Source organism: Chanodichthys erythropterus, chromosome 6 (genome assembly GCF_024489055.1).
Source record: "Chanodichthys erythropterus isolate Z2021 chromosome 6, ASM2448905v1, whole genome shotgun sequence".
NCBI lineage: Eukaryota > Metazoa > Chordata > Actinopteri > Cypriniformes > Xenocyprididae > Chanodichthys > Chanodichthys erythropterus.
In genome coordinates, this window is record NC_090226.1 from 7,169,882 (window position 1) to 7,192,243 (window position 22,362).

The 22,362-nt window shown below is 37.0% G+C and overlaps 1 protein-coding gene across 2 annotated transcripts in view; it reads right to left on the bottom strand.

Annotated features, from left to right (window-relative positions):
• Window positions 1–22,362, bottom strand: part of slc38a3a (solute carrier family 38 member 3a) — a 60,090-nt gene that overhangs the window by 33,855 nt on the left and 3,873 nt on the right. Inside the window, exons 2-4 of one of the 2 annotated variants that reach the window (XM_067387920.1) lie at window positions 4,569–4,759; window positions 1,869–1,965; window positions 1,618–1,733 (exon numbers count right to left, since the gene is read on the bottom strand). In XM_067387920.1, coding sequence (XP_067244021.1) covers window positions 1,618–1,733; window positions 1,869–1,965; window positions 4,569–4,672 — 317 coding nt within the window. In that variant the 5' untranslated portion in view covers window positions 4,673–4,759. Of the gene's footprint in view, window positions 1–1,617; window positions 1,734–1,852; window positions 1,966–4,568; window positions 4,760–22,362 lie in introns of those variants that run through there. The other variant, XM_067387921.1, reaches the window with a different exon arrangement.

Sequence of the window (22,362 nt, forward strand, 5' to 3'; positions counted from 1 at the left end):
AAAGAACAGCATTTATTTGAACTACAAATCTTTTGTAACATTATAAATGACTTTACTGTCACTTTTGATCAATTTATTGCATCCTTGCTGAATAACAGCATTAATTTCTTTCTTTTCAGAAAAAAATCGTACTGACCCCAAACTTGAATGTGTACAATGAGTCATATCTAGGGACCAGAGTCTCACCAAGACTTAGTAATGCCTTGCCAACCACCCACAATACCCTAGAAATATGATGAAATAATCTTAACCAGGGCAAACAACAATGATATTCTCTTCACAATAAATAAAAAGTAAAAAAGTAGTGCTTTATTTTAAAATATTATTCTACTTTTGTAAGGATCTTTCCTTTAATGTTACAATCTTGTTCAGTGTAGTCAAGGATAGACAAACACTTAGGGAGAAAGTCCTTATTAAAGGGTGTGTAAGATAAAGGAATTACTTCACAAGCATTCATTATTATAAGTAATTATACTGGTTTAATATTATACCGGTTTAATAGCACAATGACAATACCATTAGCATATTACTACACACCACAACTCATTAGGATATATATTCAAAAGAGATGACAATAGCTTTCATTCTCAATAAAATATCAGATGTTTGACTAGCAATACACTCTTAAAAAAGGTTCTTTATTGTCATCTATGGTTCCATGAAGAACCTTTAACACCAATGGAACCTTTCCACAGCACAAAAGGTTCTTTATAGTGGAAAAAGATTCTTTAGGTTATGTTTTTTACACTTAGAAAAAAATGGGTCTTATAAGAACTTTTCGGTGAAAGTTTTCTCTTGCATCGCTGTGAAAACCGTCTTTAGGAACCTTTATATTTAATAGTGTAAAAAAAACGTAACAATAATAAAATAGAATTTATTATGACTTATGACTTTAATGTTTCCCCGCAAAGTGGTTTATGATGTATCAAATGCACAATGATTTTATTAATTCTAGTTTAAAGTGAATTATCTGTTCTCAATTAAAGTGCAACCATTATGCTTTTTCAGATATTACTTATCATGTAGTGTGTAATATAGCTGTGAATGTAAAAGATCCGCAAAGTTTCAAAGATCAAAGTGCACGATAAATGCGTTATTGTCACCCAAAAGAAAGAGCCAATTGCTGGAAACGAGTTGTAAGTAATTCAGTCTTACTTCCTGCACGAACCTACATACGTTTTTAACAAATATGCATAATGCCAGCCTATGGTCATATTGGCTGCCGCGAACAATGTCTACTTTGACCCGTCCTGTTGTAGCTGAGGCCTGGAAGAGGCCTGCAAAAGCAAATCCACTTTGCATGCACTTCCAAAGGATGAGATCTCAAGCTTGAATTGATACAGTAAAATCAATACCTTTGTTACTGTTCGTATCATTGTGTATGAGGAAATTTCTGACACGTGTTGTAAATGGTACACCAATAACAATAGACTGGGTTATTTGACCAGAAAAGGCTCTGGGGAAAGAGAGCAAATCTTTTATTGAACCTACAATAAACCTATTGTAAGAGACCTCCAAAGCAAAATTAGGAATCTTTAAAATATCATAATAGGGGCACTTTAAGGAATTACTCCTAAAATCTGAATGCATAGAGTTTGACCTAAAACTATAACTTACATGAAGAGGACAATGCCCGTATTAGCCATGGCATACGCTAATCCCAGAATTCCACTTCCCATAATGGCGTTACCCAAGTTGAAGACGGACATCCCAAAAGAAGTCTTTCCCTCAAACTAAGCAAGAAGAAAAACAGAGCATTTAGTACACAAATTCACATTTGAAACACTTCACAGCATTATGGTCTCATCTGAAGGAGACACACCGTCACATACTGCTATACATGAAATCTTACCAAAAGCTCAACTTACATCCGTGAAGCGAGTGGTTTTCTTGTCATCTGCATTAGACAGGAACTCTGAGCTTTCTGGCAGGTTTGCCTCTGCATTACCTGGAGTTCTATCATTACTAAAGACACATATAACAGCCATGAGGGATTGCCTTGTTTGGCAGTGCAATATCAACAGAAAACACCAAAACAGTGATTAAGGATGGGTGCTTTAATTATAGATGCATGATTTGTAGCTGCAGGAAAAAAATAACTTTTCGTCTGCAACGATTCTGCTCTCTGCATGACATACCTGGCAGTTTCTGTGCTATTTGGTACAAGTTCCCTAAAGTGTAGGAGCAGCATCCACGAAAGCACAAGAGACAAGGAAATCATAATGAACACATCCTTAGTTAAACACACTGTTGAAAGTATGTGGCCACAGTCAGGGGGAAGTGATGTCTAGCTGAGAAACATTTCATTTCCTTAGGGTGAAGGTATGCAGTTCTTCTACATGCAGGGTGATTTTATTTTGCATATAAAATTACATATCGGTGTTTCTTCAACTACCTTAACTCTTTCCCCGTCATCGTTTTTTAAAACGTTTCCAGCCACCGCCAGCGTTTTTGATCATTTTCACATAAATTGAATAGCCCCCAAAATATTTTGTTGTATGAATATCCAAACATGCAATATATCAAACGAAAGAACAGAGCCTCTGCTTTTAAACAAAAAACATGTTTTATTCTAGCTTCATGCATTCTTTTTTTATCAACACTTGAAGTTTCATAAAAAAGGAACATTTTGAACAAAAAGCTGAGAAAATCATGTTTTTTTCCCAAAGACTACAACGTGCATAAGCAATGCTTTTATCACTTGTTTCTGCTCCTTATTTGTCTGTTTTGATCCAGAGGTCCAGAGGCTCTTTCGGAAGATGCAAAATAGCGCCCCTTACCGTATAACACTGAAAACCAGAAAATTCTGTCAATGGTGGGGAAGCGTTGTCTCATAAATGACAGAAAATTCCATCAATGTCGGGGAAAGAGTTAAAAGACGCTTTTCACATTCACATTTTTTCTAATAGCAATAGCCAACATGCGTCACAGGAGCATTCTGTCAATTTTTCCTAAAACAAAAATTGAATTGCCACCATATCTATGTTTTCCATTTGACAATATTCAGTGGTGAAAATAATTTTTTACGCATTTCAGAAACATTTCTGAAATTAAATTGCAGACTCCTTTGTCTTACTAAGGTAAATTTCATAGCATTTTTCATAGCAGTTCACATATCGCATTTTTTCAAGTCAGTTATTTCAAATGTAGCCACACGGCAGGCACGCTCATAATGGAAGCAACGTGGTCGCGAAGCGCATGCAGTGCGTTTTCCAGGCGCATCAAGATGAAAAATTCTCAACTTTTCAGAATGCCGCACCGCAGGTCATGTGACAAGAACCAACCAATCAGCTTCGGCCTTTCTGTAACAAAACTGAAAGCTTAGCCGAATCTGATCATAGCTGTACATCGTGGGTTTTTATTTCTCATCTCCATCAATATATCTAGTAGTAAAGCTAATGCAAGGGCTAGAAATCATAAATATATTGCTAATACTTCCTCGTCATCGTGGAGAGTGAAGTTGTACAGCAACGACAGATGCCATGGGAGCACAAATGCTTGTGGAAAGGAGGAGAAAGCGATGCAGCCGTGCTTTCCACGTTTTAGGCGCGATATGTGAACGCTTTATTAGTGGCAACAAATTTAGTTGTATTTCAAATGATACCACAACTGAGGGACAGTTTTATTTTGTGTTATTTTTGTTTATTTTAAGATAAAACTGTAAATAATAGTATTTTTATCTTTAGATCATCAAAGTTTTAAAGACAGTAATAGTTAATAGTGGTGCACCAGAATGATTTTTTGTTTTTTTTTACCGAAAATGTATTATTGGAAGTTTTGTTCATGCATCAACTGAAAACAGCATAGACTAAAAAAATCACATTTGAAGATCCATAAAAAAACTTAAAATCGATAGTGTCAATCCAGATTTAGTATCCACACAACATCACCGTTTTGTTCAATGATTTTGTCCCTCCGAATCTGCTTTTAATTCAGCAACCAAATATTTTAGTTGATTTTGGAATAATTTCAGTGCATCACTTATTGTTTTTCAGTAGTACTGTTCAGTAGAATGTTTTTATGTATTATATGATTTTCATATTTTAAGATTGAACGTCTGAGTCTGAGAAAATGGTAAAGCAGTCTTAATAAAAATCTAAAGTTGTCACATAAAAAGTTCCTGTAGTTAAAGAAACACCCATATAAATTAGTTTGCACATAAACATCGACACAATCACAAACACATTGGAGCTTTGAACATAGTTATATAGAAAGAGCATAACATCAGTGCTACTGAATGTGCCCAGTGATGTCTGAACTGTGCTGTTCAGTGACATTTAGGACTGTGATGACAGACAAGCTTCACCTTATTAAGATGACATGACTGGATGCTTTAATGCTAGCTGGAAGATACTGCAAAAACACACACTAATGTTCATAAATACTGGATGTATGCACTAATATAAGACACCCCTAAAAATTTTTTTTTTTTCCATAATCTTACCAACAAGACTAAATGACAAAGCTTATACCAACTGAAACTGTATAACTAAAACACACTGGATGACTGACAATAAACCATCCTGAACTAGACAGATATTATAGTGCACCCTTGAGCGCATACTTACTGAGCAGCATCTTCTGATTGGCTTTTTATTGCAGTCGCAGTTGTTTCCTCACCAGCTTCGTGCCCCTTCCCATTGGGGATAGTGTTCATCTCAGCAGGCTCCATGCTTTCAGAGCGATTACTCTCGGTCTTCAAGTGTGCGTGTGTGAGAGAGGGAGATCTATAGAGAAACTGTGTCAGTCCCTTGTTTCCCTATAAGAGAAGGATGTAAAAAACAGTATATATTATTTCCATCTTGTTTAAAGGAGATGTGTTCATCTGTGTAAAATAGAGTAGTGAAGCTACGGATTATGTAAGACCTTGAAATAGTATAGTGATGTGATCCTCAGGGCCTGAAACACCTCTTGATGGAAATAACATCACAACATTTATTTCTATCAAGAGGTGCATCACTTTTTGATCTTGATTTTGCATTTACAATTCAAGAGATGAGCACTCTGTAAAGTCTCCTCCAGCACATCCCAAAGACTTTCAATGAACTTAAGGTGCCAATTCATATGTGAAAATGATTCTTCATGCTCCCTCCCAACCCTTCTTTCTCAATTTGAGCCTGATGAATCTTGGCTTTGTCATCCTGGAAAATGGCCATGATGTGTCTTCCTACATGGTTGTTTAAGAAATGAAAAGCTACACACTCCATCATTTAGAGATAGAAAAACTGTTTTCAAACATATAGCATGCTAAAACAAAATAATCACTTCAATAATGATCCAATCTCTTAAGCATTTGCCTATTTAAATCCAAACAGCGGCTTATTCTTTTGGCCGGGCAGTGTATATATCCAAGGGAAACAACTTCTCAAATGAGAAAAAAAATGTAGGGCAGCACTTGATTTTGTCGATCAGGAATTGATTGGATCAGTGGATTGTTGTTGTTTGTTAATTGCTACGACAGGTTATTGACAAGTCGATGTATCAGAATGATAATGCGTTTTATGTATTGCTCTCTACGTAGGACACATAACAGTTATTGATATGATTAGCCTTTGGCTTGACTACGTTATCAAACAGCTGATAATGGATTGCTAATGTTACACAAACCATGTTTAACCTCAAGCATTCTTCAACATTGCCACTAGAGGTGCTACAGTGTACATTAATGTAAACTGCCTTCCTCTATGGTCAGTTTTTTTTCATGCATGTCAACTAGTGTCTTGGAAAAACAGTTTGAAGAGAATTTTTATTAGTTAGGGTTAGTTAAACTATTGATATATTTCTAGCAAGCTATGTGAATAATATTTGGTTATGAGACCCTGATATTTACACAAGAATGCCTGTAAAATGTTGTATGATTGTGTGGCATTCTGAATTGAATTGAGAATGGTTTTCAAGTTCCAATTCAATTCCTGAATTTGAAGCGAATTTGAAACAGAATTGCAATTTAAATTTGAATAAAAGGAAGTAGACTTAAAATGAACTAAACATTTATATAACTGCAATAAGTGTAATTTTTAACAACAAAAAGGAAGGTTCGCCAGGATAAACTCTGAATGACATCTTGACAAAACATGATAGATTTTAAAATTCAATTAAAAGGTTTTATATCCCTGATGGACAGACAGAGCTTCCTCTTTGACTCTCTGTATTTCTCTCATGTTTTTCTTCCTTCTGGCATGGCAAGACAGCTCTATCAAAATCTCTGCCACTGCCAAATTAACTTTGCAAAACAGCCGGTAACCTTTTGCACCGATACCGTACAACTGAATAAGTCGTCACTTTCCTGACTCTACTGAGAGGTGTTGTTCTTGCTTCTCTCCTTTCACTATATGGCTCCTGATGTCTCTATAGCTGTTTTTGTGGTCTCTTCCTGTCTTCTTTGGTGCCTGACTCCCTGTGGCTGCTTATGATGGACCTGTTGGAGTGCTGAGTCCTGAAAGCACAAGCTGACATGTGTCTCCAGGCTCCCATTTGGCCCCCTGGTATTCCCAATCCTGGTCTGAAAGGACAGAGCCCTAGTATCACATTAGCTACAAAGCATAAACAGAAGTAGGGGGAAAGAGAAGGGGAGGGAACCTACACTCCAAACCAGTGGGCCCATTGAGGAAGGCCATGAAAGCCAGCAGAACCAGCTATGACCAGCTCAGAACCAGTTCTGGCCCTCTTTGTCCATTCATCTTGCTTTTTTTTTTTCTTTTTTTTTTTTTACTGCTTTCTACCCATTCCTTTGCTTTTAATTAGGAGAAGCTTAACATAACAGTCATGCTCTCTTCATGCTTGAAACTCTGGGCTGGCATAACCTCAAGTTCCTCCAGCTCCTTTTCTCCCTTCTGCCCCCTCGCTCTTCCCCACTACGCCCCGAAAATGTGAATTAATAACCAAGCAGAAAACGAATCGGTGTGAACTCTGAGAAGATAAACTCTGGATTATCCAGTGAGATGGCATGTTACTCGGCTTGCTGCGCAGCCACGGCGAGAGCAATGTGGTTGGGCAGCAAAGCACGGTAGGCAATTGTGCATGCTGTGCTGTTTCCTGGGAACAGGGCTGGAGGAACAGAAGGGTGATTGTGCCAAGCGTCATTATATCAGTGGGGCCTCCTCGGCTTAAACTCGCCAGGGCACTCGAAGGGCTGAAAAGGTAATTCATCGGACTCCTAAATTTAAAAAAAATGGTGAACCTTAAATTTGGGAATGGGAAACGGACCTATGATGGGGGCAGAGGTTTGTGCCAAGATGCTGAATGGAGAACCAGCCTGTCCTTCATGCACTCCACTAATCAGACAGACAGTGGTCTGCCTGTAACAAATAGATGGTTACAAGTGATTGGCCGGAGGAGTTCAAGGCTTTGGGCGGAGTCAATTGAGTTAACTGCAACAGGTCCCATTGTTGCATATTTAAACACATAATAGCTGCTGCATTTGCTCTGCGCCAGAATTTGTGATGACTTTCAGCCGGGTCTGAAAAACACAAACAGAATTTGTTTTCATTCTACGCCGATGTCTGGCAACTCCTAAACACACTGGTGTTGAAACTGCCTTGCCAACTAGGTCATAGCTTAAGTTTCTTGAATAATGAGAAGTTTATTCATGGATTAAATACTCTGCGCAGCCTGCTTTCAGTTGCTCATCAACACTAAACCCACTAGTACAGACGCACACTTCCGAAGAGTCATAACATTGCCTCCCTACTTACGTAACAATGTCCCTCGTTCTCAAAATGAGATGGGGACATGCTAATTTGGACTCATTATGTTTGCATGACATCAAGCAGTCACATGCAAAAGAGCATGAATTTGTTGCGACATGATTTGGTGTTGTCAGGAGCTAATTTAGCTCGGTGCCTGTGAAAAGCACTTATTAGAAGTGCTGCAACGACACATCAATGTTCATTAAAAACAGCCTACGAATGTGTTTAAAGTGTCCATAAATTACTGTTATTAAGACTGATTCATCCTTCCCTGTCACGAGATTCAACACCAGCAAAAATGTGAGTGTGAAAGAGGAAGAAATCGACTAAGAATGGATTACAGAAAAAGGTGGAGAGAAAAAAAAACACAGAGAGAGAGGATTAAGAGCGAAAGGGATTAAATAGTGGTTGCAAGGTTCTGAGTGGTTGCTAGGCCATTTCTAGGTGGTTGCTAGGGTGTTTTGGGAGGTTGCTACATGAATGCTTACTAGCCCGTGTCAAAAAAACCCACCCACGTCTTTAAAGGGGTCATAAATTGAGAAATAAACTTTTCCTTGAGCTTTTGATATGTAAGAGATCATCATACTATAAGAATATCCTGTTAGTTTCAGAACTGAAAACTTCTTTGTTACAGTAGTCCAAGAAAAGCTTTTATTGACACCAGGCCCAGCAAACGATTGATCATGGAATGTGCCTATCTTCATAGATAGGTGAAACGCCACCTCCGCAGAAGAAATCAATGCCTACTTCATCATTGCAACATTAGCCCCGCCCACTATCATGTTAGTGAGATGAGGAGGAGAGAAGAGCGATACAGGACTAAAAATTACCTTTCAAAGGATCCTAATGCTAGGAATATGGTTATTTATTTTCAACAATGCGAATGGCTCAGTTGAGCTTTATTTATTTGTATTCGGAACATTTCACTGTGAAATATGTGGCAAATCAATCGTATTTTGGCGCCGGCTTTGCGAACAGACTTTTACGATATGGACACGACTCTAATGTAACAACATGTAAGTAACTGTGTTCATTCTAATGCCTGATCTGATTTATAATGATTCATGTACAGTCAGATGTTCTTTGTTTATGTGTCAGTAAATCAAACCAGTAACTAAACGGTAAACTTCACATTGTTTCTCTTATATAAATTATATATAGAAAGCAATCACAGAACGCTCCCTTTACTATCACTGGAATCGGCAATCACACAGTGCAGAGTTCTGGACATGTGCCTAAACTCCCATTTTTATTCAACAAATCTCTTAGTTACATCAAGTTTTCACTGTTATGATGAAAGCATTTGTTAGTGTGCAGAAATTGAGTTGCAATGACGAGATCACTGCTTTCATGCGCTCAACAACATGTCTGTGATCGGCTAAAATGTTCATCACTGCAACCTTTCATGCCACAATCTAAATATATTGCCTTGCCATAGATTAAGTGTAATGCTATAATCAACACTTTTCACAATTAGTTAACCTTGAGATCTGTAATAGTAAAAATGTGCTAAAAGTTTTCAAGAGAGTAATACTTAGCTATTTTATATTCAAAGATATTAGTCAATCACAGCAGTGGGTGTTCACACTGAAGTCTCTCAGCAGACACACCCCTTAAAACAGAGCGTTCAAATAAGAGGGATAAAATCAGGGTAGGAAAAATGCCTTTTATTTCTAAATTATGACAATTTTTGATGTAAAAATACTTACATTATAAGTGCACCCCAGGAAACATTATAAAACAATAAAACAATGCAGTTCATGACACCATTAATGTTTTTGAAAGAAGTCTCTTTTGCTCACCAAGGTTACATTTATTTGGTCTAAATATTGTAAAAGCAATAATATTTGAATAGAAGCCTTGTCTACTGTAGGTCTACAGGGTTTTATCAACACTATCACAAATTGTTCGATTAAAAAAACGGAAGTTGTCGGTGCCGATAGCCTTGTGGGCAGTACCAACATATGGCGTTGTTCCTGGCTCGCTGACCTTTCCCGATCCCCCCCCCCCCTCTCCCACCTCACTTCCTTTCCACTCTATATTATCCTATCATAATAAAGGCTAAAATCACCAAAAATAAATCTTAGGGGGAAAAATGTAAGTTGTGCACCTAAGGTTTAATACTAGTAACACATAAAAGCAGTACATCTGTCCTGGGGACAGTGTTTAATGCGAGCACAGCATGATTTTCAAGGGTGGAACAATTTTACCCAAGCTTGCCTAAGCTTACCCAAGCAATGTGAGCATAATCCTCTCGCTTTCTCCAAAAATCAAATAATCTTATAAACAAAAGTAAAATGAAAGACAAATTGAGATAAGGTGAGACAGAAAGAAAGAAAGAAAGAAAGAAAGAAAGAAAGAAAGAAAGAAAGAAAGAAAGAAAGAAAGAAAGAAAGAAAGAAAGAAAGAAAGAAAGAAAGAAAGAAAGATGCAGATACAGACAGAGAAATCTGACACCCCCACAACACCAGTGAGACACAGCTGATGCAACTCCACAGCATCAGTGACGTGGGCAAAGCTGCATCGGGACGTCACTCGGTCAGGGGTTTACACACAGCACTGGAATGTTTGCCCTCAGCTTTCGGATGTGCGTGAGCTTTGTACGTGGTTTGGTGTCCTGCTCTTTTAAATGATCCCTGCTGTCTGATTACTTACAGACATACCAGCTGCATGTACCAGGCACACACTCACACACCTCTGCTATTCACTTCATTAAACCTGCGCTGTAATATTCAGGCTAATTGCTCAGTCAAAACCCCCCAGGTCTTTAATTAACCAATGGAGGATTTGGAACTGCTGTGAACAACCCTCTGTCCACCATCTGGATTATAATCTCAGATTAACTGTATTCTGTCAAATTCACCATATTCCAAGAAAAATGATTCAGGTTATTAATAAAACAACACTATGGGAGATTTGTTTTAGCTTTATATATTGGAGAAAATGAAGGGGCTCTTTCCTTCCAGAATGCCATTGAGAACAAAAAGTACATAATTCTCCAGAACAAGCATATTTCATATATGGAAAAAAAACACATTAAAATATATAAAACATATATATATATATATATATATATATATATATATATATATATATATAGTTTTATATATATATGAAATTGGGATTTCATGTGATTTCAGTAAACAAGGCTCCATTACGTCATAAATGTTTAGAAATTTCAATGGTTCACGTGACTTTGGCAGTTTGATAAACGCTCTGAACCACTGATTCAAAACAAAAGATTCATAAAGCTACAAAGCTTCATGAAGCAGTGTTTTGAAATCACCCATCACACTAGATATTGTTGAATGAAATTGTTATTTGGGTTTTTTTTTTGGTGCACAACAAGTATTCTCGTCACTTCATAACATTAAGGTTGAACCGCTGTAGTCACATGAACAGCTTTATTAGCTTCCTGGGCATTTGAAAGTATAAATTAACTTGCTTTCAATTGAGGCCTCACTGAGCCATTGGATTTTATCAAAAATATCTTAATTTGTGTTCTGAAGATGAACAAAGGTCTTACGGGTGTGGAACGACATGAGGGTGAGTAATTAATGACAGAATTTTCATTTTAGGGTGAAGCGTTCTATTGAAGCAGCAAACATGCTTGTGGCGACCAGGGCAGGCGAGAGCCGTGACGGAACGCCTTGAGTCTCTCATGGAGGAGCTCCGGGAGCATAAAAGGAGGAGCGACGACAGTGAAGGACGAGAGAGGACCAGGCCTGGACTTTATTTTATGTTTTATTATGTTTGTGTGGCCGGCAGACGTCCGCGAGGGTTTACCGGCATTACTTTCGTTTTGTATTTGTTTATTTTTGTATTAAAGTTTTGTTGAATGTTCGCCGGTTCCCGCCTCCTTCTTCCCATATTTAAGAACTGTGTTACAATGCTGCCTACTTCCACTGAAGAAAAAAGTTATACAGGTTTGGAACAACATGAGAATGAGTAAATGATGACAGAATTTTCATTTCGAGTGAATTGTTCCTTTAACCTCTGATTGGTATAATCACAACTTCCCACCACAAGAGAAATTTTGGAGATTAAACAGACTAAGAGATTGACAATGACAGTTCTCTCGCATTTTAGATGAGTAGCTAATGCAGCAATGTTTTCAGTGAGTCATACGCTACAAACACAATCCACTTATTCACACAAGTGCAGAATCTGTTGGATTTTTCAAAGCCATCACACATGGGCTAAACTGGATTAAAACTGGATCACATGCCCGTCTGACTGCAGAATAAACATCCAGACTCTCCATTCGCAGTCAAAAATAGCACAGAACATTCACAATCAGTCACGTGACAAGCATAAATGTATAGCACTAGCATCACACCATGCATCCTGTGATGTGAAGAGCAGACGTTCTGTCAAGGTTGCTGTTGAAGTGTGTGGATAACAGTCAACTGTGCAAGGAATGGATGCATAAACAAACGTGTCAAGGCTTAAAATATATTTTCTGACTGCCATGATACAATCACCTCGTTTTCCAATACAAAATTCTGCTGACTGTTTAAGTAACTGTTAGTAAAGGCTAATTAAGAAGTGTAAACACTCTTTTCAGAATCATGTCATTAACCTTACTGTAAGGAAACATATTGTAGCATAGATTGTACACAATAGACTTCTGTCCTGCTTAACAACACCTCAGGGTGCTGGAGGCTGGTGTGCAGTAAGTAGTGTACTGAAAATCTTGAGTCCCCTGGAAACCGTGCATGAATGACTATATCAGGTGTTTAATAGTACTTCTGAGTACTGCAGTTTAAAATATAAAATGAGGAAATTGGAGTCAAAAACAGTGTGAATGTGGACTATAAAAATATAGCATATAGTATATAATATAGTAAAAATATACTTGCTGAAAGAGGTTTTAAACTGGATGTACACTGTACGATTTATAATAGTCCATTACAACTGTTACTTGTCAGACTGTACGAACATGATCACCGCCATAAGCCATGTCACGCTGTAGGATCTCATTTGTCATTAATGTGAGATTGTACGGCAGTCAAGATGTGTTAAAAACAGACACATGCAAGAAGACTCGTTTTACATCATCCATCCGTGACACGTTCGGTGACTGTGAGCTGTGTTTACACGAGGGATTGAAATGGTGGCTAGAAAACAAAAACAATCTCTAGGGTTAATTTTGATCATGGCTTGTTTTGAAAAGAAAAATGGAAAAAAATGAAGACGTTTTTGATTTGATTTGACGGTTGTGGTGGGAGAAGTCACACGGTAGGACTGTGCATCTAATCTTCGGACACTACCAGAATTTCGTAAAATGTGATCACAATGGTCAGTGGCTGTCGGTGAACATGTCAAACTAATGATAAAAGACTTCAGATTTTGGCCTAGAATATGAGGAATCTTTAGGATTCCCAACATTTGTCTCAGAGGGCCAAGTCGTGGCCAAAATCGGACAGTGTGAACCCGGCTTACGTTGAGTATTGTAAAGAGTATAACCAAGTGTGAACATACAATTTTTTAGTCTGTCCCAAATCATTCAACACTAAAATTTTGGTTCACACTAAAAAACGTAAACATACATTTTTTTTTGTTTTATATGCAAAGCACTTGCCAACAAAATCATCACAATCATTCAAGAATGATTTATTCTTTCAAAATATAGCTATTCAGGACATTTGTTGAAATTTTATATTGCAGAAAAATTTAATTTCGCAATGTCAGTTTTTCTCGGTGTACGACAATCTGATACTGGATGTCTAATAGAATGCAACATGTCAAACTGCATCACAAATCAAAAACATCAAAGTGAAAACAGAGTGAACATGGTCCTGTTACTTAAGTTTCCTTTGACATCAGTTTTTCATCACTCTAATGATGATCACAATCTTGTCTTCATCTGTACTGCACTCACTTCTCTCCTCTTTTTCCCTCCATCCAGAGAGGATTTGTGATTAATGAGATCTGTGTGACAGAGATTAATTCCACACACATCAGTTTAGACGTCAACTGTCAACCCTTCATCCTTCTCCTAAATTACATGAAAATGCACACAACTGTTCAAAAGTTTGGGTGTTTTGAAAGAAGTCTATTAATCTCACCAAAGCTGCATTTATTTGATCAAAAATAAAGTGAAAACAGTAATATTGTGAATTATTATTACAAATATATTAATATATATTACTATTATGATTTCACTTTTTTAACTTTAGTGTGTAATGTGGCTGTTTGAGCATAAACAACATCTGCAAAGTTACAGCGCTCAAAGTTCAATGAGAGATATTTTCAGGACAACAATCAGCTGGTTGGGACTACAACGAGCTTCTTCGGAGGTTGGTGACATCACAAACCCAAAAATGTACATAAACCCTGCCCCCGAGAACAAGCAACAAAGGGGATGAGGCCATGTCGGGCTGCTTTAGAGAAGAGGAAGAGTTGTTGTAGGACATTGTTTGAACAATGTAACGCTGAACACCGTTACTGACAATCTGTGTGAGATTCTCCAGTTTTGTTGTTGTTGAGCAACCGAAGTGAGAGCTGTTAAGCTCCGCCCTCTTCTGGAAAGGGGGCCGGGAGCAACAGCTCATTTGCATTTAAAGGGACACACACAAAAACAGTGTGTTTTTGCTCACACCCAAAGATAAATTTGACAAGCTATAATAAATCAAATGAATCAAATGATCCGTGGGGTGTTTTGAGTTGAAACTTCACAGACACATGCTGGGGACACCAGAGACTTGTAAAAGGGGCATTATAGGTCCCCTTTAAAAACTAATTTATTCCTGTGTTGTCAAGCTGAATTTTCAGCACCATTACTCCAGTCTTCAGTGTCACATGATCCTTTAGAAATCATTCTAATACGCTGATTTGGTGCTCAAGAAACATTACTTCTTAATATCTTGATATTTTTATGGAAACATTTTTTTCAATATTTGATGAAAAGAACTTTCAAAAGAACAACATTTTTAAATAGAAATAAAAAACACATGTCACATGCTTCGAGTGCAGCTTCCTAAGAGGGAGATTTAGCGAATTTCATTCATCCAGGCAAATTCTCTCACTCTCATCTCAAAAAGAGGCTTCAGGCTGAAGCTGCCAGATCCTGATATAGAGGTTTTTTTTTTCATCTAGCACAGTGGAGGTTTTGAAGACGTCACAGGCATCGGGCATTGCCCATCATATATGATGAGCTTTGCCTGGCCTCTTTTTCCTCCCCTACTCTCCTTCACTCCCTCTCTCCACCCCCAACGTGTTCTGTGTCTCTTTCCCCGGAGGCAGCGTGGAGAGTGACTCATTGCAAATGTGATTTATTTATAGGCCTGTGCTCCACATCCTGTCGGGGCTGCTCAGGTTCCCACACTGAGATCGCCACAGGTAGTGGAGTTAACATCACACATGCACAAAGCAAGCACAGGTAAAACACAGACCACTTACAAACAGTAGAACTAAAACGGCTCGACTCACATTGAATACAGCGGACAAATGCATGAGGCCGTGTTGACAGCCAGGGAAACAAGACGTAGTAAAACATCTGTTTAAATTATGTGATATACATTCCATTACAGTGATTATGATCATTTATTTACATTACCACTAAACCACAGTACATCTGTGCCTGGAAAAAGACAGAAATGAAAGGTCGAATCTCTATTTAAAATCAATTTCAAATTATTCCAAAAATGAACATTATCCCATGATTTACTCTCCCTCAGGCCATCCTAGGTGTATATGACTATCTTCTTTCAGATCAACACAATCAGAGATATATTTAAAAATATCCTGGCTCTTCCCAGCTTTATAATGGTACTGAACAGAGGTGTGATTTTGAAGCCCAAAATGCATCCATCTATCATAAATATAATTCATACGGCTCCAGGGGGTTAATAAAGGCCTTCTGAAGCAAAGCAGTGGGTTTTTGTAAGAAGAATATCCATATTTAAAACTTTATAAAATAAAATAACTAGCTTCTGCCGAAACTTATTTGTGGAATTAAAATGTACTGTCTTACCTAATATTTTTATTTTGATATTTGCTGCATATGAATAAGGTTTAAAATATGTTGAAAACTTATGAAGTTCAAATTCAGTTGGGATGTTGCCTTTGAATGTGTCTTTGTAGACAGTACACAGCAAAGAAGCTCACTAGGTTTTAGAGCAGAGCCAATAACAACAGATGATATTCTAAAATAGAATTAAGACATAAAACACTATGAAACAGTCCCACTATTTAGCTCTTTGTCTTCAGTAGCCAGTCATCTCATTTCACACTCTTTTTGTCCATTTATCCAACTTACTGCAGGTGTAAATACTGTAAATAAGGAACAATCGTGAGACACTATAGGAATGTTTAAAGTTGCATGGTTTTTGGATGCAAACTTTGTGTGAATAATAAAGCCTTATCCAGTGAGAAAGGACGGATTAAAAAGTGTGACTAACATGAGAGATCTCATTACTTTACTAAGCTGTAAATAAATAAATAAATGTCAGAAAAAGGAGGGAAAGAAAAAGTGATGAGCCGGCAAGCTGTCACATTAATCCAGATTGTATAAGACGATGGAATTAAGACAAAGAGCATGTGAGGTCGTAAGAAAAACACAAATGCAGTGATTAGATGCTACTGCACTCAAGTTGATAAATCACTGACAAAAAAAAAATCATTCACACATTGCATTATGGGTAGCTGACCCTAACATGATAAGATCTGGATAGTGGCCCCAAAAAGTATGTGGACACTCAAAAATATGAATTATATATATAGGTGATGTCAGTCCGAAAAGTGTTCATACCATTTTCTAAAAAGTCTGGATTAAATGATAAACGTGTAGAAACTAGGGCTGTCAAAACGAACACACACGTTAACGCATGCAATTAATTTTTTCAGTTTAACATGTTATTCAGTTATTTTTCAGTTAATGTGATATGATTTTCATTGCATTAAAAATAATATATTAAATAAACAAATAAACAAACAAACCAAATGGCACCTGTAACTACAGGTGTTGTTCATCACATTATATTTCGCAACCAAAAAGAGTTGGAATACATTTTTGTCTTCATTATAACTATTGTTTTATACTATAATCTTTTTGTGAAATGTTTTATTTAAGAAGCTTGAAAAAAAAAAAAAGAATGTGACTAGGTTTGATATTTTGTTATGTAATGCAATGTATGACATACATTTTTAAGTCCTAAGATAAAAAGTGTCTAGAAGCATTGAGAGAGTGATAGCATGTAAAAGTACTCACTCTATAAGTCCCATAATTAATATCTAGAATAATCAAGTTCTACAGTAATTATATCATGCTCAGTGGGAAAAAAAGGCTACATCTTCAATGAGAATGTGCCTTACTCTACTTGAGTTCACTTGGCTCAGAGGCCGTATTTGTTTTCACTTTCTCCACACAACTGCCATTTCCGGTGTGTAGGGGCATGTCTCTCTGTTAGGAAGTTATTGTGTGATTCGGAGAGTAGCGGAGAACACTGAGGCAGTGTTGGATCGGTCAGGCGCTCAGCAGATGAGGGAAGCCTCCACATGTTGGCATGTCATCTGCAACAATAGAAGAGCATAACAGTGGTCCAAACAGGGCGTATCATTTCAGGTCGGCCCATCAAAAGCCATTCTGTGCCAGTGTCCACACACCAGCCCCAAACAAAGGAACACCCTCTCCTGTCTTCCCTGATGTTCTTCTCCTGAGTCACGTGGTGAAAGCAGAACATCGTGAGGGGATGTCACCATGACCAAATGGCAAATCTATACTGTTGACACCTCTGATGAACCCAGATGACCAATCAGAAGCCAAAGCTCAGCTGATGATGTCAAGAGACCCCAATCACTTTCAAGGTCTTAAGACAAAGGATACTAGGCATTCATTTCCTCTTTAACAATAACACTATTGGTTGAGTAGAGAGAGACAATGTTGTATTGACTTGGAGTGTACTTGGCAAGAATTAATGGCGTTGTAATTGGAGTCACATTCAGTCAAATCCCTTATCAAATCACTGAATTAAAAGCATTAAGTGAATTAAAGCATTCTTATTGTGAGACATGAATAGTGGCATATGAAATGCATTTTATTGAACCATTAGACAAAATATTTTTAAATTAAACAAAAAAAGAAAAAAAAAAAAAGATATACATCAGGGTTGTATGTCTTACTATGATGTAGTTAGAATGGCCCAAACTGAGTAAAAATATGCAATTTTGTTTAAATGCTAATATTTATATGGCCAAAAAGTTAGATGACATTTTGATAGCGTGTAATGTAAATCAATGAGATCTTTAATACAGTATAGCAGACTACTTACAATGCATTTAAATATCAGTTGTCCCTCTATAGCTCCCAATAATATGTCTTAGTAAGATTATATTTTAATGCTTTTTTGAAAAGCTTTTTATTGTGGGGGTAAAACATATAATATGCAATGAAATGATGATTGAGAGATGTATAAATAAATGTTTCTCAAAAGCCTGATGTACCATATTTAATACTCATATTTTAACATGATTTTTCTTTTTAAAAAATGATGTATGATAAATCAAGTAAACCTATATGTAGCTTTAGTCTAGTAAGGGTTAATCTTAAAATATTAAGAACAATGTAAAAGTTATTCTTACAGTTACTTTATAAAAAATTCACAGCAAAAAGACGTGTACAAGAGCTGAAGGGGGGGCGTATTTAAAATGATCTAAAATGAGGCCTTGCTAAAATAGTATAAACTATCAATCAGACATCAGAAGAAATGTAGTAGATTGTGTACAACAAGTTTTTTAGCAAAGTTCTGAACATGTTTATCATTTAGAGACCTTAGAAATTAATGTGTAATTAAATGCTGCGAATTCTGACAGAAACAGTGTATTACGCAACATTTCTCATGCACGCTGCTGTTCTCTTATCAATCTGTCTGATATTTACAGTACATGACTCTGAACTTGTACTTGTTGGATTTATTACACAATTTTAAGTAATTCATACAGAGACACGCATATAGTGCACAAATACTGAATCAGGGCTCCAGACTGTGACCAAATGGTGGCATTTTGTGACCTTTTTTCCTGCCGGTACGACTACATTTTGTTAGAATTGCCCAACTGATGAGAGCTGCCATGTCTGTTGCATATAATGCATATTAGAAACATCAAATGAATCTGTTATAAAACAGCGCTGACATGGAAACCAGGAGAAATGATATAAGGCTCTCCAGTGAGTAACACTAACTGTAAAGATGGTCGCAGAAATAGTTGAATGTTTTTACATTATTCATTTCAAACTTTTGGGAGTGAAATTCAAACACTTTTCATGGATTTTTTAAGTGCTTGACACTTTTTCCAGCACTTCAAATCTCTAAATATGATCTCATTTTAATTTTATTTTTAATATGATTATTTGTAAAACTAAAAGTTCAAATATGAAGGACCACTTTGTGGCAAACAAGCTTTTATTTAAAAAGGCATGAAATTACTAGTATAACCAGCAGAGGAGCACTTATTGGTAATTATTATTAGCCATTTCCACTCCCTAATATATGGGGAAAAGTAGGAAAAGTCACAAAGTCTTATGAAAAACAAAAACTTTTCTTCAAATTGTGATTGAATTACACAGAAAGCAAGTAAAGAATTCTCATTTTATAATCACTGCATTTTATAAATTCAAGCTGTCAGTCAGTTCAGTATGGTACATTTAATAAGAGTACAATATTTACATTTTTCCCTATAAAAATTTGGTTTTTGCATGTTACTGTTGTTAACACAAGTAAATTTTTTTCTACATCTCATTCTACAAGCTCAGTGCTTTACTGTCACATTTATGATAAATAAATGTGTTATATTATTAGTAACTGCAAAACAAAAGTAATAAGATTAAATTACCTTTATGATTAAACCCCCACGCCCTGCCCAGCGCCACCAAATCAGGTGCTGGCATCACCTTCTGTAGATCTAGTGGCACCGGTGCAACTGCTCTCAAATGTTAGTCTGGAGCTCTGTGAATTCACCCTTCGCCGGCGTTTGATTGACAGGCGATCTGACCAATCATAACACAAAATCCGCCATTTGTACGAAAAAGGAGAGTTAGTAGGTTAACAAGAGTTAGTAGGTTGTTCATGTTTATTTCATGCAATAACTATTAAAGGTTCTCTAAGCGATCCTGAGCAGAGTAACTTCCTGTTGACGTTCGAAGTGTTGTCAAACAAAACAGTGGCTAGCTAGACCCTCCCTCCGCCTCCTCCTCCCCTCCCATCCGTGCTTCCTGAAACAGTCATGAAAGCGCATTTAAAATCATTCTTGTCGATTATTGGCTGGAGCATGTTTATTATGATTCGTGGTCCAGGCTGCACCATTTTGTTTTTGTTGTCGTTTTTGGAGCTTGTGGCGAGACCGCATTTTTTTACAGTGTGTTCAGGGGACAGGCAGCTAGCGGATAGTGAGGAGATGTTTGCTGTATGTGACAAAAAATGTTTTGGCCTAAAAACGTGTGACATTGCTTAGAGGACCTTTAAGAGATGATCGGTTTAGTCACATAAAGGTGCCCTAGAACGTTCTTTCACAAGATGTAATATAAGTCTAAGGTGTCCCCTGAATGTGTCTGTGAAGTTTCAGCTCAAAATACCCCATAGATTTTTTTTTATTATTTTTTTTAACTGCCTATTTTGGGGCATCATTAACTATGCACCGATTCAGGCTGCGGCCCCTTTAAATACACCTCATGTGAGTATGGTATTTATTTGGATGTTTACATTTGGTTCATGCATGAGGTTTATTAGCAGCCTAATAAACCTGCTGCCGTCTGAGGCTTTATTGGTAATTGAAGAACAAAAGAAAATCATTCACTGATCTTGAATAACTTTTGTAACTTTAATAAGGATTCATCTATATTTTTATTTATAAAAAGAAAACTATGCAGTGTGATTTTTTTATTTCAATTTCTGTACCTGAACTTTGCTCAGTTGTATTTATTTGTGCTTTTGCTTTTTTTTTTTCTTTTTTTTATATTATTACTGACTGTTTACTTGTCTTTAATAATGTTTGAAATTTATATTAGTTAGCCTAGGCTAGTTGTATTTGTTGTGGTATTTGTGGAGTTCTTTCCTTGTGTAAGTATTCTTCAGGCTACTGATATTTGTTCATTGTTTTCAGCTGCAATATAATGTTTTGCAAAAAGACAAAATAAATGTGTTTGATATCTAAATGTTTGACCTTTTTTTTTTTACCTTATTGTAATTGAAACTTGGAATAGATAAGAATTGAAATCAATAAGCAGAATCGGAATCGCTAAAATTCAAATGATACCCATTCAAAAACATCACAGCACATGCAACTTAATGCCGAAACTATCCATATAGCAGATAGTTTGAACAAGGTCAGATGATTAGCATTGGAATAACCTTTAAGCCAGCCAATGAGATGGCTAGACTCCAAAAAACTGCTGTTGGATGAGGACAACAATTCAGCTCTGCCAACACTAAAGTGTCAATACTTATCTACAAGCAAACCTCAATGGCCAGTTTGCAAGCAATGCTGAAACATAACTGCCAAAGTTGGAGATGACACATAAAATTGGACAAATGACATGTACAATATGACACAGACAAGAGCTTTGCCAACACAAACACCTCAATCAAACTATATTTCAGCCCTGTTGCAATTAATCAGATTCATGTGAATTGAACCATTACACAAAATACACCAGTAAAACATCTTAAAGTAAAGGCCAGGGAGTGCACACACTGGGTTATTTTTTTAAAATTTTGTTTAAATGTGTAACTGTGTGTGTGTGTGTGTGTGTGTGTGTGTGTGTGTGTGTGTGTGTGTGTGTGTGTGTGTGTGTGTGTGTGTGTGTGTGTGTGTGTGTGTGTGTGTGTGTGTGTGTTACTTGAGGATAGTGCTGGTCAGTGGTCAAGTATGATAGTGATGATATGATAGTAACGCAAACAGATTGCGTTACAACTCACCACATGTCACTCCCCGGTCTTCCCTACTTAATAATTAACAATCATTAATTTAAAACCTCAGTGACACACATCTTGTTTACTACAAATGTCCATATAAATCAGTGTGAAACAAAACATAAATATCCATAAGTGGGGCTTCATACAGTAGACATTTTACACTATAGCGTAATGGAGGTCCTTTTTGTGATTTCAGCCCACTTCAGGCACACAATTGACCCCACTGAGAGCTGTCACATCAACACTCACAATTTGCTTCTGATGTGAAGTGCTTTCAATAGAACCAGTGATCATGGACCAGCTGCTCTGTATCTGTGATATATATCGTCCTCTATTATTCTTTGGCTCTATTGTGTTATTCTATCCAGCAATTACAGGAGCAGTGCACATGCATTCGTTTGAACACTGAACAGACATAAAGACTGTTGAAGGGTTAGTTCACCCAAAAATGACATTTCAGTCATTAAGTACTCACCCTCATGTCATTTCACACCCGTAAGACCTTTGTTCATCTTCGGAACACAAATTAAGATATTTTTGATGAAATCCAAGGTTTTTTTTATCTCCCATTTTATCACCCAATTGCTACTCAAAACTAGCCCAAAACTAGCCCAATTGCATTTCAGGGGGCATCCGTGTTTTTGCCAGGCCTCCCCAGGTAAAAGTTGCATTCCAGGGGCTAAATATCATGTTATTTGGGGTCACTTCAACCCGCAGACATGAAAAACAACCTGCGGCAACAGTGTAAAAGTAGCCCAATT